The sequence below is a fragment of the Papilio machaon genome, chromosome 1 (assembly GCF_912999745.1).
Source record: "Papilio machaon chromosome 1, ilPapMach1.1, whole genome shotgun sequence".
Classification (NCBI taxonomy): domain Eukaryota; kingdom Metazoa; phylum Arthropoda; class Insecta; order Lepidoptera; family Papilionidae; genus Papilio; species Papilio machaon.
Window position 1 is genome coordinate 2,578,216 of NC_059986.1, and position 15,604 is coordinate 2,593,819.

Here is a 15,604-nt window from a genome sequence, read left to right on the forward strand (position 1 = left end):
CTTAGGGACCTTTCCCTTCACCGTAGGTGGTGCGCATTTAGCACCCCCCATCAGGTGACTATGCGGACGACCTGTCTTTGCACAAACTGTGCATTTCGCAGGGGCCTCGCACGTTGCAGCCTTGTGTCCCTCTTTGCCACAACGGAAGCAGAGTTGCCCATTTTCTACCTCCGTTTGACACTCTGAAGGACAGAGAGCCCGTGTATGGCCCAGCATCATACACTTATAACAGCGCAGAGGCTGGGCCTGCACTGCCGTGATAGTGGCCATGCTCCACCCAATAGCCATTTTACCCATAGCGACGACCGCCTTAGCAGCCGTCGCTGGGCATCTAACGATGGCCGAGCCACCGCCCCAGAAGCTGGGACGGATTTGGCCCACTTTGACCAAGGTGGGGGAGCAGCCCCCAGCCGTCGCCACCTTTTCCGCCAGCTCTTCGCGGCTGACCGAGTCGTCCAAACCGGTAAACCGAAGGTCGGCCAGTTTGGTTGGGCGGGTAATATCCGCCAAATCCCCAACGACTCTGGTCAACTCTGTGGCTAGGCGGTCGGCCGACTCATCTGGAGTCTCCCCTCCCACCTCCATCAGTTTGGAGCCGGTCATACTAGTTCGTATCTTGACCGACTCCAGACCAACATCTCTAAGCGAGATAGAGGCCCTAGCCTTAGATAGGACCTCCGCATACTTGGCCGCAACAATTTGGCCATCAGTTGTGGCTATGGTCGCCCCCTCCTTCAAAGTTATCATAATGGCCGCCGTCTTGGGGGCCACTATCTTGATAGGCTTTGGGGCGACCACGGCCCTTTTTTGGATTTCCACGGTTTGGGAGGTGGGCTGGGTCGGAGCCTTTCCCCTTGATTTACGGCCAACAACCTTCGACCATGGCGCTTCTTGAGGAATCTGGTCTTGTTGCACTGTTCCTGTTCCAGTTGAGGAGGCCATTTCTTCATTTCCACCTCTCTGTTTTCCCTTGGGGGGAGGAGGAGGTGGAGGGACAGTCGGCCTCGCCTTCGTCTTCGGGATCCTCTTGGGCCCTGGCTGAGCAGCCTTGGCTTGGGCTGGCTGATCGGCTGTTCCTTTCATAGCGCTGTTCGCCAAACCAGAACGGACTCTGTGGCGGGGCGGTGGTGGCTGTCGCTGATCGGCGTTCAGGTGTGGTCGTATCACAGGCTCTGCAGGGAGACGCATCTCCAGGTCTTCGAGGCGGGCGTTGACCATTCCGCCCACCGACTGCAGAAGCTCGCGTCTCATTCCTTCCATGGCCTCCTTTATTATTTCTTCTACACCTGGTTGGACCCCAGCTGTGTTCCTCGATGCCACAGGTGTTCTGTTCTGTTCAGCATACGCTTCTTTAAAGGCTCGCAGTTCTCTGCGCATCAACTCTAGCTCTCTTGCGAGCCGAGCGTTGTCAGCACGGAGTCTGCGCTGCTCCTCTTCTGGTGTAATAGATCGTAGGCCCTCTACTGCGTCTATTACTTTCTGCGTGGCCTTATTAATCTGGCCAATCACTGTGCCTTTAAGGTGTCCACTCTTTTTAACTTCGCCCTGTATTTTTGCGACGTTCATCAGGGCCTCTGCAGCAAGGGCCTCCACTGTTACGGCAAGTGGGGCACTGCGGTCTTCGTCCTCGTAAAGCCCCCTGGTCGCTTGGACTGGGCTCGCTATCTTCCTGTAAGGTGCACGGTAGGTGGCATCAGAGTCATCATCCCCGCTCTCCTCCCCCTCAGCCAGATACTCCTTTGCTTCCTTTAGGAAGCTGTAGGCTCCTAAAGCTCGCTTACCGCGGCCTCGAGTTGACGTTGAGGCCACCTTGAGGGCTACCGCTGGGTCGGCCTGCTCATCAGGCGATATACTTAAGGGTCTCTTCTGGGAAGTCCCAGAGGGGAACCTAGGTATAAGTCCCGAGGTGGACGGCTCGCCCTTTTTGGTATTACTCCGCAAAATGCGAGTCGGCGCCTCCTTACCTCCGTTCTTATCCTGCGGCGAAACTTTCTCAGCAGTCGTGGCACCGAGTTGGCGCCTAGACACGCTCTCATCCTCAGACAGCGGCAGGTTCGCATTCAGACAGACGTTATCCTGTCCCTCATCCATCACAGTGTTGTCCATCGCGTGATCTTTTGATCACGGACGGAGAACACAATGAATGTACAATTAAACTAACACAATTATATACAGTCACAACACATATAGTCAAGATAAAGTAAAGCACAAACGAAAACACATTTAAATTTACAAACTAAACTAAATTAAAACGCATTAACATTATATTTACAAAATATCTACAAAGTTATAAAACCGTCCAATTTCACAATAACACTAATTACGTAACAAAAAAGCCACGTGCGTCAAACAGTTTTTCGCTAATAACTTTTTTGTTTCGTCACCCTTCGAAACACCGAAAACACCAATAGCTTCGTCTCCTCGAGGCGCATCTCGCGACATATCACCCGTTAAAATCCGATCACTTTTTACCACTTTTGGGGATTTTAATCGCGGAGCTCCTCTAGAAACGATGCACACGGAACGACATCCGGCAGGCGACTCCTCGATGTCTAGACCTGAGTCGAGCTCGCCAGACGGGAGCCGGGTCGTTAGCATTCATTTACTCTAAGTCCAGTCTGTATTTGAGGATAATTCGAGGATTACCCGGCGCCGGCGTACAGTTTATGTTGTTATTACAATTACTTGCAACAGTAAAACTGAACAAGGACAAACTAAAAACAAGGAAATATTATCTTCTTGCTGATTACAAGATCACACATTATTTTTAAATTATAACTATTTCGATAAATAGAAAATTCCAGAAAATGAAACTAGCTTTTCTCCGCGACTAAACATGTAGATATAGAATCTATGCCGAATTTCACCAAGATCCGTTAAGCCACTCTGGAGATACCTTCGAAAAAACATCCATCCATCCATGCATCTAAACATCTATCTATATAAAAGAAAGTCGTGTTAGTTACACTATTTATAACTCAAGAACCGCTGAATCGATTTGACTGAAAATTGGTGGCAGATAGCTTAGAACCAGGAAACGGACATAGGATAATTTTTACCCCGTTTTCTATTTTTTTTATTCCGCGCGGACGGAGTCGCGGATAAAAGCTAGTCATTTATAATATTAGTAAAATAGAACTAAAATCGCCTTTAACATTATTAGCGTAGTTCATAAGGATACGTAGTAATTGTAGAGAAATCCTTGTTAAATATATTTCCTTCGACAAGGCACATTAATTAAAGCTTCCATTTGAATCGCTTCAACTTAGAAACTCCATTAATCTCAGGGAACCGCTTGTAGCCGTCAACGAATTGACTAAGAAGCAGAATTTGATTATTAAGTTACGAAACGCCAACAGTTACAGAATGTCAACCTGTTTGTCAAGAAGTTGAACTTCAATTTAAAAATCAATATAAAACTCTAAGTACGCTTAAAGTTTAAAATCCAACTTTAAACATTTTCCCAACACTTTGTATTTTCGTATTTCGTATCAATTGAGTGTACAAATCAAATAAGAGCGAGAATGTGCCGGGCATGCTTGACGCAAATTCTAATAGGGCGGACTCCAAACTTTTGGAACTTGACCTTCCAAGTTAGAGGCCGCGCCCCCGTCTTTCGCACCCGGCCCGCAATGCAGTACTCAGAGCCAAAATAGAATTCAACGCCAGATTATATAGAGCTTTGTGTATTTAAACAATAACTAATCTTCATTTATGTAGATGTATAACAAACATCTGAGTTTGAACACAAAGAGTGTATTTTCCTTGAAATGGAAATGGTTTTGGCCACTCTTTTAATTACAATAATTCTTTTTAATTTCAACAAATAAAACAATACATTGCGAAATGAAATTTGAACCACTTCCAGTACGACCGTACTTATTTTGTGATAAATCCGCTAAAATTTTAGTTATTCCTGTTAAATTATTCATGCTAAGAAAGAGATTTCAAACGTCACCTTCACCAGTCTGACGTATAGAACAATCGTGCAAGAAAATACGCATTGCGTATCAGGGACAATCAAAAACGAGTAAGCCAAGAACTTAGGTTGGTTCTTTTTAATTTTAACATGTACGAAAAAACCTAAACGAGAAGTAAATAAAATAATAAAATCTAGTATCATAACTTGAATACATAAAGTTCTTACTACATATTTAAACCATTTACATTGACGTTTCCCATAACTACGAGCAATTACATGTACTTTGACTTTCATATAGCAAATAGAATGTCAATGCTCCGAAGAACAAAATAATACTGAATGGCTTCATTGCCCTTAATATTGTGGAGACAGCAAAAGCTAATTTAGCCGGCCCCCGTTGCGAGACAATTGGCTATTTGGCTACGACGCTTCAAGGGTCACCTTTTGTTTAATGGACTCGTGAAAACCCCGCTAGGATAGACCGAGCCTTGACACCACGGGCTGTTGAGGTCAAGGTAGCAATAATGCGTTTATAGCTATCAACCTAGCGAACTTTATAGTCATCGTACGACCCCAGCGGCTGTAACTTCTATCCTACTAAAAATAAAACACCCAAAGTATACGAGTAAAGAGTGATTTCGCTTTGATGTCAAAAGAAATCAAATGTTTTTGTGTTCCATTAAATAGATTTTAGGATGTAACAAATCATTTCAGGTCTTTTGATCAATGTAAAAACCCAGAATCTACAGTACAAAGAAAACGGGACAGGTAAACAGTCTAATGGTAAATGTTATTTCTCCTAGTAACATTTATATTTCTTAAAACCCTATTGGTTTACACATATGATGTTTATAACAGTTAGTAAGGACATATATAAAGACACGGTACATTTGGTGGAACAATATAAAACATTTTTATTCTAATCCAAGCTTTATTCGATAGATTCTTGGCATTTCCCCCTCGAAACAAAACAGTGAGTCATCAACGTCCTTCACCTCTCATGGCCGTCCCGACATCCGCCATTGATATTTTTACCTGCTAAAACTCACTGAGGATAACCAAACAATCTTTTTTATCAAGGACAAATCAGACGAACAATTAAAAAAATTTAATTGGATACAGTTATTCACCAAGTTAAATGCTTTTAATTTTTTTTCGTTATTTACTAATCGGTAATACAAAAATCTTCATGAAATGCGAAATTTTGATTGGATGTATGTTTGCTACTTCGTATCTCCAAAACGACTTAACGGATCTCGACGGAATTTGGCACAGATATAAAATATAGTCTGGAAGAACACGTAGGCTACTTTCTAAGTTTTTTAATTCCGCGCGGACGAAGTCGCCGACAAAAGCTAGTATGTTTTACATGGTATATGTGTACTTTGATATACTGTATCTATCAAAGTTAAGCAAAAATAATACATGAGAAATATGTTAAAATATAATCATTACTCGATAAAGCAATAAGCTTTTAGTTTTATAAAGTAAACAACAAATAGCACATCGTCCCCATTTCGTTACCATCGTGGTCACAATACAAGTAAAGCAGGTAGCAGTTTATTCGCGTCACATTAGAATCCATTCATAGCGCTGACGTCAATGACGACCTGAGCTCCTTCAATGAAGACTGCTTTTACGTAAAATAAGTCAAAGAACCCTCACTATACAGATCCGTAATTTACTTCTATAAAACAAATAAAAAACAAGCTTTTTATTAAAGCTTAAAACACATCAGAATATGACTTTCTCAGCTTATTTCTTTCCAAGTTTTATATCAACTGTAATCACAGCTCATGCTGTATTAAATACCTACATACAGTAGAAACCATAAACAGAAGACTATTACTGATCATTTGATTATTCTACCGCCAATGCCAATTTTGGAAGATAAAAGAAATCTATGCTTTTAATTATCACAAGTAATAAACGTCAACACCTTTCACGCCGTTATTTGCGTTATGCAAATCAAGCGCGATTAACACCAACGACTCAGCTACACGGTCACCTACGACCGTGTGAATGTAGTCGGTGACTAATTTAACTAAGTGCAAACGTAGTAGACTGAGTGCACATGTGGTTTATATCAAAAAGTGTAAAACAAAATATTAATAACGTCTTTTATTTCGTACTAGTCTAACGAATTTTTGTTGTTACATTATTAGCTTACTTTACATAGATTCCCTTTGTAAATATGATTTTCCACTGTTTTTTTTTTTCTATTAAAGATGCATTCAGTACCAACATAACGTTTTGACGGCGTTGTCTATAAGATGCCGTTGATTTGCATTGCATCGTGTTTTGCAAGGTACGCATAACAACAACATTCGAAAGTGTGTCAAGATTGCGATACCGCAGCGCCGACGCGGCTCGCCGACTGACAAATGCAACACGTCAAAACCTATTGCACCGTAAGACGCTTCCTTATAATGCAAACACATCAGCAGTAACGAAAAGTGAATGTATTGCATACGGAGTTTATATAAAAATAACTTCCGCCAATTACCTACTCGTGATAAATTTATTATTTAGAGTAAAAAAAGTGACGTCAATCCTCGCCTTATCCTTCTATAACTTGTCCCTTTCTCCTTACTTATAAAGAGAAACGCAAATTTAGTCTTTCTATCTTTCACATGTTTCCAGCAACACTCTTTTCTCTCGCAGTTGCAGATTTATACATTTATTTTAATAAAAATGTATATAATTAATTTGAAATCAAATCGTTTAATTTAATTAAACCTCCAACGAAAGAACATAAAATATTTTTTGATAGGACTTTCTCTGTTTATTGCGCAAATAAAAGGCAACCATTAATAATAAAGCGAGACTGAAAGAACAATAAAAATGCAGATATCGATTGCGAGTCGGTAGAGGCGGTGAGAGGTGACGTTATTGTTCTATGTGGAACACGACTCCAACACCCGCACTTCATTTTGAAGGGAAGAGGCCGTGATGACACGTCCTTTATTTTTTTAAAATTTATAATGATATGAAAAGGGAAGTCAATCACAAACTATACGATCGCAAACCACCCAGGTAACTTCAAAACTTAAAAAAAAATCGGGTAAATCATATATTCACTTCGTACTTGTCGTTTAAATTATCTATGTATCGGAAAATTCAAATATTTAGGCACATAAGTCTGGGCGGCAAATATATAAATATAAAAATTTACTTTATAGATGTCTCATTTTAAAATCTCTCTTAATTGTAAGTAATGAAAGACAATCTCCAATAACAGAAACACGGGTCAATAAAGAAGCTTATTTAACAAACATTTCAATAAGATAATTAACAATAAGCTGCGTCTAATATAATTTACACAACAATCAATAAGCTATTGTTCTCGGGACCATTTAAGGCGACGCCCACATCAGAGTTAGCTAAGTGTGGCATTGAGCTGGTGATTAATAGAATGTCCTTCCAAAGCTGCAGAGACTTTATCCAAGCGTGAATCAGCCACAACGGATACGTTTGTGAAACCGTGTCCCAGATTTCGTGAGAGTTCATACGCTTCTGAATATAATAAACCGGTCGCTATGCCTCGTTGTGACCTTACTTCTTCGTGACGGTAATGTTGTTAGTGCGCCCTGGTGGTGCACGAGAACGCACCACGTGATACATTCGACGTGCCTACTTTACACAACCAAAATAGATACAACTTAAATTATTAAAGCAAACCATGCAATAAATCTCGATAACAGTCGTTTCGTTATCTTTTATTATTAATAACCGTTTCATATCTGTTCAATAGGTGAACTATTTTAGTGGTAATAAATGTGCCAATAAAAAATTTAATCTGCTATTCAAATTGCTCAAACATTATCGTGGTGCAATTACAAAAGAGACAGCGGCAATTTTAGCAAATTGTCGGCAATAACATTCTAACGTTTTATTGTGTTGACACTTTCCGATATACCAACTCGGTTGCGAGCATTAACACTGCGAAATCGTTAAGGAGTACGTTCCGTTGCGTAGGATATGCAGTAATCTTACTATCTTACTAATATTATAAATGCGAATGTTTGGATGGGTGGATATTTGTTTGAAGGTATCTCCGGAACGGGTCAACAGATCTTGATTAAATTTGTCACAGATGTAAAAGATACTCTGGAAGAACACATAGGATACTTATTCAGTTTTTTTTTTAATTCAGCGCGGACGGAGTCGCGGGCGACAGCAAGTGACAAATAATTTTAAGTTGGGTGAAAATTTCAGTGATTGCAGTACAGTATTTTTCGTAGAAGTCGTTCATCCTATCCTATGTCCCACTAATCATTGAATATTAAGATGTTAAAAATCAATAATAACAATTATAAATAACGCCTCCTTATTTCAGTAACAATTGCTCTTGAGGGGTAATGTTATTGGACGTAAATGAACGTTATATACGGTACTCATCTCCAAAATGGTTCGGCGATAGACTGCCGCAGTGCCGGCTTCAGACAATGATTGATGGCCGTTACATAGGCAGGCCTGCCCCGATAGGAAAATACTTCATAATGTGCCCGCAGTTTAACTACCACTGCAGATGTAACCTGTCAGTGGTTGAATGATGTATTTTTGATAAGAAATACAAAGACCATGGCTTCCGTATTTACATTTCTATCAATCCAATTTAGCAATGTTACACCATCATAGAAATTTGTATTTATATTTCGGCAAAGAGTGTACACAGCATAAGCTTATATTTCGGGATGCTTAACACCAACTAGCATATTGTTTTTAATTTGTGACAAATGACAATACTTCAGTACCAACTTTGCATCTTTAAATGGTAAATCTTTCGCAATACCGTACAATGACTTACCTTTAAGTATGATCCATAATATTTTGTGACATAGGGACTGTCACATTGCGACAGCACCATGATCTCCTGCTGTATATCCTCGATCTCATCTTCAGCTTCTTCGAGGTCGATGATCTTGATAGCGACTACTTGTTGAGTCCTATTGTCGACGCCTTTGAACACCTCGCCGAAGGAACCCTTGCCGATCTTCTCTTGTTTCGTGAAGATCAGCTCAGGGTCGACCTTCTGTCAACAAAAAAAATATATATATTAATTTTAACTATATTGTGTAAGTTCAAACTGTGACAAATTTTACTAGGCAAATACTAATGCTACTAACGTTGTGGTAATATTTTGTATATTATTTACGGACCTCCTGATCTAGATTAAAAATCAACCCTCCACATTATTAAAGTAGTCGCGTCAAGTTTTTCAGCAAGAGTCCATAAATGATAAAATATTCTGATGCGATATCGTTTCGAATACAATCACAGTTGTAACTTTTGTATTTTGTACCCTGTTTAATATAAATAAATTAAAAAAAAAAGTTAAAGGGGTTCTCTGTTTCACTATTGAAAATACATACAATAGATAAAACTGATTTTTCTTAGTGAAGACTCGCATAAAATATTTATTCTGATTAAATCAGTATATTTTTAAATATAAGATAATTTGTATACCTTTAAGCTTTAGTAAGTTAAATAACAAAAGTATAACATTGTGATAGCTAAAGCACTAATCACTGAGGTATTCGATAATATCGGATATTAGAGCGCAGCTGTAAAATATTTACGATATTATCTTACATACTTAGAATAGATAAAATTTATATCTTACTAATAATGCGAAAATTTACATGGATGTTTGTTATTAGATATCTCCAGAACGGTCAACAAAGTTTGGTAAATTTCGAGTAACACATTTTTTAATTCTGCACAGACGAAGTCGGCAAAGGATATTTAGAATAGAAAATGTAATAAAAACTAGACAAATAAAGCATCTAACTATAAACTAAATCTTATCATGTTCCAATATTTGTACAAACATTTTGTCAGCTTTAAATAGAAATGAATCGAATATACGTTATATTTGAGTATCTATTTTTCTTCTCAGATTTTATAACATTAAAAAAAAATCTTTATATATTTATACGGATAACTTAGTGAATGAAATCTAGTTTTGGTTATATAATTAGTTGGCCTGATATTACATCTCACGTAATTAATTTGGGTGATTCCAGTAGTGAGGGAGGAAAGGGTTGAAATTTAAAGAAAAAACACATCTCTTCAATTAAATCAGCCAACATTTTATTGCGTAAACCGATTATACGAAAGACGGAGGAATTTCTACAGAAGTTGTCGTAATGCTTTGTTCAAATCTCAAATCGAAGTCGACATAAATCGTGGTCAAATTGTACCTTGTAACCAGTTTATCTAGTTCTAGATAACTTGACTTCTATCGCAGACTGTCGGAGGTGATAATTTCCATACACGATGACGAACCTTTAAACAATTCTTCAACAAAGTTTTGTAAATTTGAATGACACAGAGTGCGATGTTTCATGCCTCTAGCGCCGCCACAACGCTGACGTTTTCACAATAAACGAATACCTTTATGTAAACTCGTCACGTCGCAAAACGTTCGGACGGATCTCATACATACGGAGCCTTGACTTTTACCGACAATGTCACTTGAAATGTCGAGACGCGGGTTGTTTTTGTATCTCCGCAACGGCTCAACGGATGTTGATAATATTAGGCACAGATGTAGAACATAATTTGGAAGAACGCACACACTACTTCTTAAGTTTTTTTTACCGCCGCGTGGACAGAGTCGCAGGCGATAGCCAGTTAGACTACAATTATTTAAATAATATTTTTACAGATAATAAAGGATGCTATGGAATACAATCATAAGATACACAACATAGGTACGAGCTTCAATGGTTGATTCAAGTATTAGGGGCAGAGAAAAGCGTCGCTCAAAAGAGTATGTTCTGACTAATAGTAATCAAGACAATAGCGCAGAACGGTAAAATAGACGTGTTGAAAGAATGAATGAAGAAAATGAGGTGTAGAACATTAAAGCCGCGGTAGCGACATATTAAAAAATCACGTTGATTTTCAAAAAAAGTTTAAATAAATTTAATATCCACCTGAATCTAAAACGCTTATTATTAAAAACAAAGCGTTGATGAAAAGCTAAGAGTGATTAAAACGTTAATGGCGTAAACAAAACGTTTATTCGGTTGGTCCGGCCAATTTTACGGACAGGGCGCTTAAAAAAGCAATTTCAGTGCGAGGGATAGAGGCCATCGCGTTTTATTGCACCACCGTTCACTTAAAGCTTTTTAATTATAACGTTACCATACAAGGTAATGAAGGAACATAAAAATTATATCCAGTATAGGACAAAACCAGTTAAATTAGTATAGTTCGTGTTTTTCTGAGAGAATTTTATTAATAATGAGACAATTATATTAAAAGCTATAAAGAAATAGAGAGTATTTCAGAAAAAGACTTCGAAATTTTACAAACAACAAATAAATAAAGCAGTTAAGAAACTTCGCCGTACCTTAAAAGTATTAAATAAATCTCTTAAACGTAATACTAAGTCCATTTAAATGACTCGATCCAAATATTAACATCATAAGACTGTACAAATTTATTCGAAAAGTTCATTTATCGGATTAAAAAGTTACTTGATAATATTGTGGAAGACAATAAATTTGACTTTCGTTTAAATTGTTTCCACAAGTTTGGAATGCCTGGGTAACTAATCGTTGTAAATAATCCATTTACCTTGGGTTACTGAGACCTAAATCTCCGTTAAAAACATATTAATATCTCTGTTTTGTCAAAGATAATGACAGGGATAACGTTATGTTTTATACAGAGATATGAGTCTCAGAAATCCACGGTTATTAAGTTAAAGAAATTTCAAACGTAGCGACTTTGTGAAACACATTAATGCTTTATCTGTACATATCACATAAAATTAACATATCATGAAATAATAGAAATCATCAAATAAAAAGGAATGCATTATCAAAAAGGAAATACATTCATTATATGATTAATACTTATCAAACCGGTGACGTCATTTAACTGATAATCTAATTTAAAGTATATTTTTAACTAGCTATCGCCCGCGATTACGTCCGCGCGCAATTGAAAAAAAAACTGAATTAGTAGCCTATGTGTTCTTCCAGACTATGTTCTACATCTATGCCAATTTCATCGAGATCCATGCAGACGTTCTGAAGATGCCTTCAAACAAACATCCATCAATCCATACATTCATCTAAACAATTGCATTTATAACATTAGTATGATTGCACACAATCCGTATTCACAGAAATAATTTACCGGTCTTTTGTAAAAACTACACCTACAATTTTTATGTGCAAAATTAAAAAGCGTAACTGCGCTTCAAAAAACTAGCTTTGCCAGTGAAAAATAAATAAGCGAATACCATCCTTTGTTAGCCGACTTCAAAAAGAAGGAGGTTATCAATTCAACTGAATTTTTTTTTTTTGTTATATTTATTACTTCTCTCAGATCCTTTATAATACGAAATGAGTAATGATAAAGAGATAATTATGTTAATTGCAAAATGTGTTTCCAATTCCAACGATATTAAGGACATATACGTAGGCTAAAATTTGATTTAATTTTGAAGAATCCATCCAGTTATCGTACTAATAATATAAATACGAATGTTAGATGGATGGATGGATGTTTATTATAAGGTATCTCCAGAACGCCTCACCGGTCTGGATGAAATTTGGTAAGTTTTTTTTTAATTCCGCTCCGACGAAGTTGCGGGCAACAGTTAGTATTAGATATTATGATTAATATTGAAATGTTTTTGATATGTCTCTTAGCGACAACTTCAAAAAAGCCTTTGAAAAAAATACTTATTAATCATTTACTCTATAGAAATGTACATCAAACAAATAACAGGAAATAACGAATAGAGCAAAACAAGAATTAGTATCTGCGGTTATAAGTTTTTAGGTCGCGGTATCGTGCCGCAGTACAACCGCGGACGCATCGACCTCAGATAGTTAGTTACATTTGCTATTCATTACATTCTGCCCTATAAAGAAAACTGCCTCACTTATAAAGACTATCGGAATGCGCTCGGCTATGCGTACATTTCCACTAAACATTCGCATTACGTAAATAAGTAAACATGGGACATTCCTAGAGCGCTGTATTGAAAGATTTTTTTAAAATAGTTTACTCGTATCTCCGTTTATCTTGATAAATATTTAAATGGCGTAAGTTTTGAATGATTTATGCGAAATGTTATTCAATTTAATAACCTTAAAAAATGTCGTAATATGTTTTAAAGTAATTGTAAAATAAATTTTAATCAGTAAATGAGGCACAAGTAACCATAGTGATGGCACAAGTTTAGTTTTGATTGTAAAAAAAATATAATACTTGGTACTTATAAATGGCAATTATATTATAACGATGTCATTGCCACACACCGTTACATTCCATTTACACCTACTATTATAAACTATAGCCCCTGTGGTAAAACAACATTTTTGTATTAATGAGAATATAATTATTTTGCATAAATTACAACGTTCAAAACAATAAACAAATTGTGCTTTATATTTACATATACGACACAATACAGTTATATATGTATTTTATACTACAAGCATTATAACATATCGTAAGTATTGATTTAAAGTAAATAAAAAAGTATTAAGACTAAGGTTGTAAGTAAGATCCGAAGATGTTGTATCAAGCGGCGCATGCGCACAAAGTTCATTGCAACACACGAAAAAGATCGTGTCAAACTTTGCCATTTAAACACCTTGCGACACCAAACAAAATATCATTACATCCAGTGCGCATTGCGTAAACTAGAAATGCTGTTAAAACTTCACTGTTTAATAATCTTCCATATATAGAAAATTTCGAAATTGTTGATTTTTAGAATTTTTATTTACATATTTTTCAAGCTTTGTAGTTATTTTCAAGTACCAAATGATGAAATGAAATTGCTACGAATGCCTAGAAGATGCCGAATTAAAAAAGAAATTCGCTAATGTTAACAAAGCAGGTTTGACATATTTCTTCTTTTACTTACATATGTAGAATTATTTCTGACATGTGAGGGGCGCGAGGGAGCGGGGCGCGCCGGCTGCGGCGGTACCTTCGCCTGCCGCCGATCGAACGAGGAAGCATTGCTACCCGACCAACTCCAGCGCGTGGGCCCATTGGCGCCATGTGGCAGCGAGTACGAGGACTGCGGTCGCAAATGTTTCACGCCAGGCCCCGACAGTACAGGCCCGGCCGGTCCTCGCTGTGGCCCCACACCATTAGGTCCTTGCACATAATGGTAATGCGGAGGATTGGACACTGCAGCACCCCACATAATACTAAAGCACTTTTACACTCGTTCGCACGGAGCATCACCTCCGATCGACCATCGCACCGACGACTATCGCACTACTAACGCAATTTAGCATTCCACGAGTTTCACAAACAACCTTATCAACCTAATAGTGATAATTAGCTGATCATCGACTTTTATTACTTGAAATAACGATAACGCACGGCCCAAGCTACCAATCTAAGGCGTGCGATTCGACCGACTGCTTGCGAGGAAACAATCGCTTCGTAACAAACACTTGGAAAGCGAACATCGCCGGATGCATATGCGACGCGCGAGGAATAATTTATGTTTGACGGACGATTGTTACGACGTATAAGGTCGCTAATGAACTTGACGTTATTTAGCTATGCCGATTTACTTGTGAATAAAATTTCAGTCAACGAATTCGTAAAAAAGGTGAGCCCGTTTAGAAAACCGTAAATGGCGACAATAGCGGAACATAGAGTACGTCACGAGAAATATGATAGAACTGGAGCGATCAGCCGATAGTTCTACAGGCGCGCTTCGCCAGTTAACGACACTGGATATCGGTATCCGGCGGTAACCGTGCGCGGCTCGGTTCCAGTCGACCGAGCGCCACAAGAGAAATCACTCCCGACGTCTAATCCATCATGATGGACGGCGTGTGAGTTTGAACGCACTTAAGTGTAGACTGGTTGCGTGCTGGTCGGTTCCACGCCGCGAGCCGTTCCACACCGCCCGTCCTGGCAATTGCATTATGATTTTTCGCAAGGGCGTGCGGGTGCCGGCGCGGGAGGTGCGGCCGGAGGAGGGGCGAGAGCGGTGCGCGGGCGGCGAGCGGCGGCCGCACTGGAGCGTGCAGCAACTGGCGCGGCCGAGGCGCGGCGAAACCTCTGCGCAATGACAACGCGGATATTCAAGCGGTGCGAAGGTGTGTACCTAACGTCAATGCACAATTTATCACTAATCGCGCAAACAAAACACAAAATAAACACAACGGTAACAAGTTAATTGAACTAGGTACAATTTTTTTTCTCGTCAAATTTTAATAAGAACGTAATTGGACAGTTTACGCCATCCTCTACAAAATACTGATCGTCTATCGATACGCCGAAGCAATTTCTGGAGTTGACAAAAAAATAAACTATAGTATCCATGTGCTGCCGTGCCGTGGCATTTGTCTCAGTGTAGGTACACACAATAATTTGCATTAGTATTCTATGTGCGCTGCTCGATGGTAGCGGGCTGAACTGTCCCGAGGAGTCAGCGGCCGAGCAACCGTGAGCTGAATATCGACCTCCGCAAGCCGCATGCATTCCACTTGTCTACACCAAAACGTATCGTCATACCAATACAACACTGAACAACGCGACCCACGTGCGTTATTTGGTAAACGGACCGTTAGATTCTTTTATAGGGACTGTCCAACAATTGGAGAACGCGGGTGGAATCAATTTTATATGACACATATTCTATACAAGTATTAATTTTACTAATATTGTAAATGC

General features: G+C 38.8%; 1 protein-coding gene across 2 annotated transcripts in view; it reads right to left on the reverse strand.

Moving 5' to 3' along the window:
• Positions 1 to 15,604, reverse strand: part of LOC106714220 (serine/threonine-protein kinase 26) — a 75,442-nt gene that overhangs the window by 43,594 nt on the left and 16,244 nt on the right. The window contains exons 1-2 of one of the 2 annotated variants that reach the window (XM_045679022.1): positions 13,827 to 14,769; positions 8,733 to 8,957 (exon numbers count right to left, since the gene is read on the reverse strand). In XM_045679022.1, coding sequence (XP_045534978.1) covers positions 8,733 to 8,957; positions 13,827 to 14,114 — 513 coding nt within the window. In that variant the 5' untranslated portion in view covers positions 14,115 to 14,769. Of the gene's footprint in view, positions 1 to 8,732; positions 8,958 to 13,826; positions 14,770 to 15,604 lie in introns of those variants that run through there. The other variant, XM_045679054.1, reaches the window with a different exon arrangement.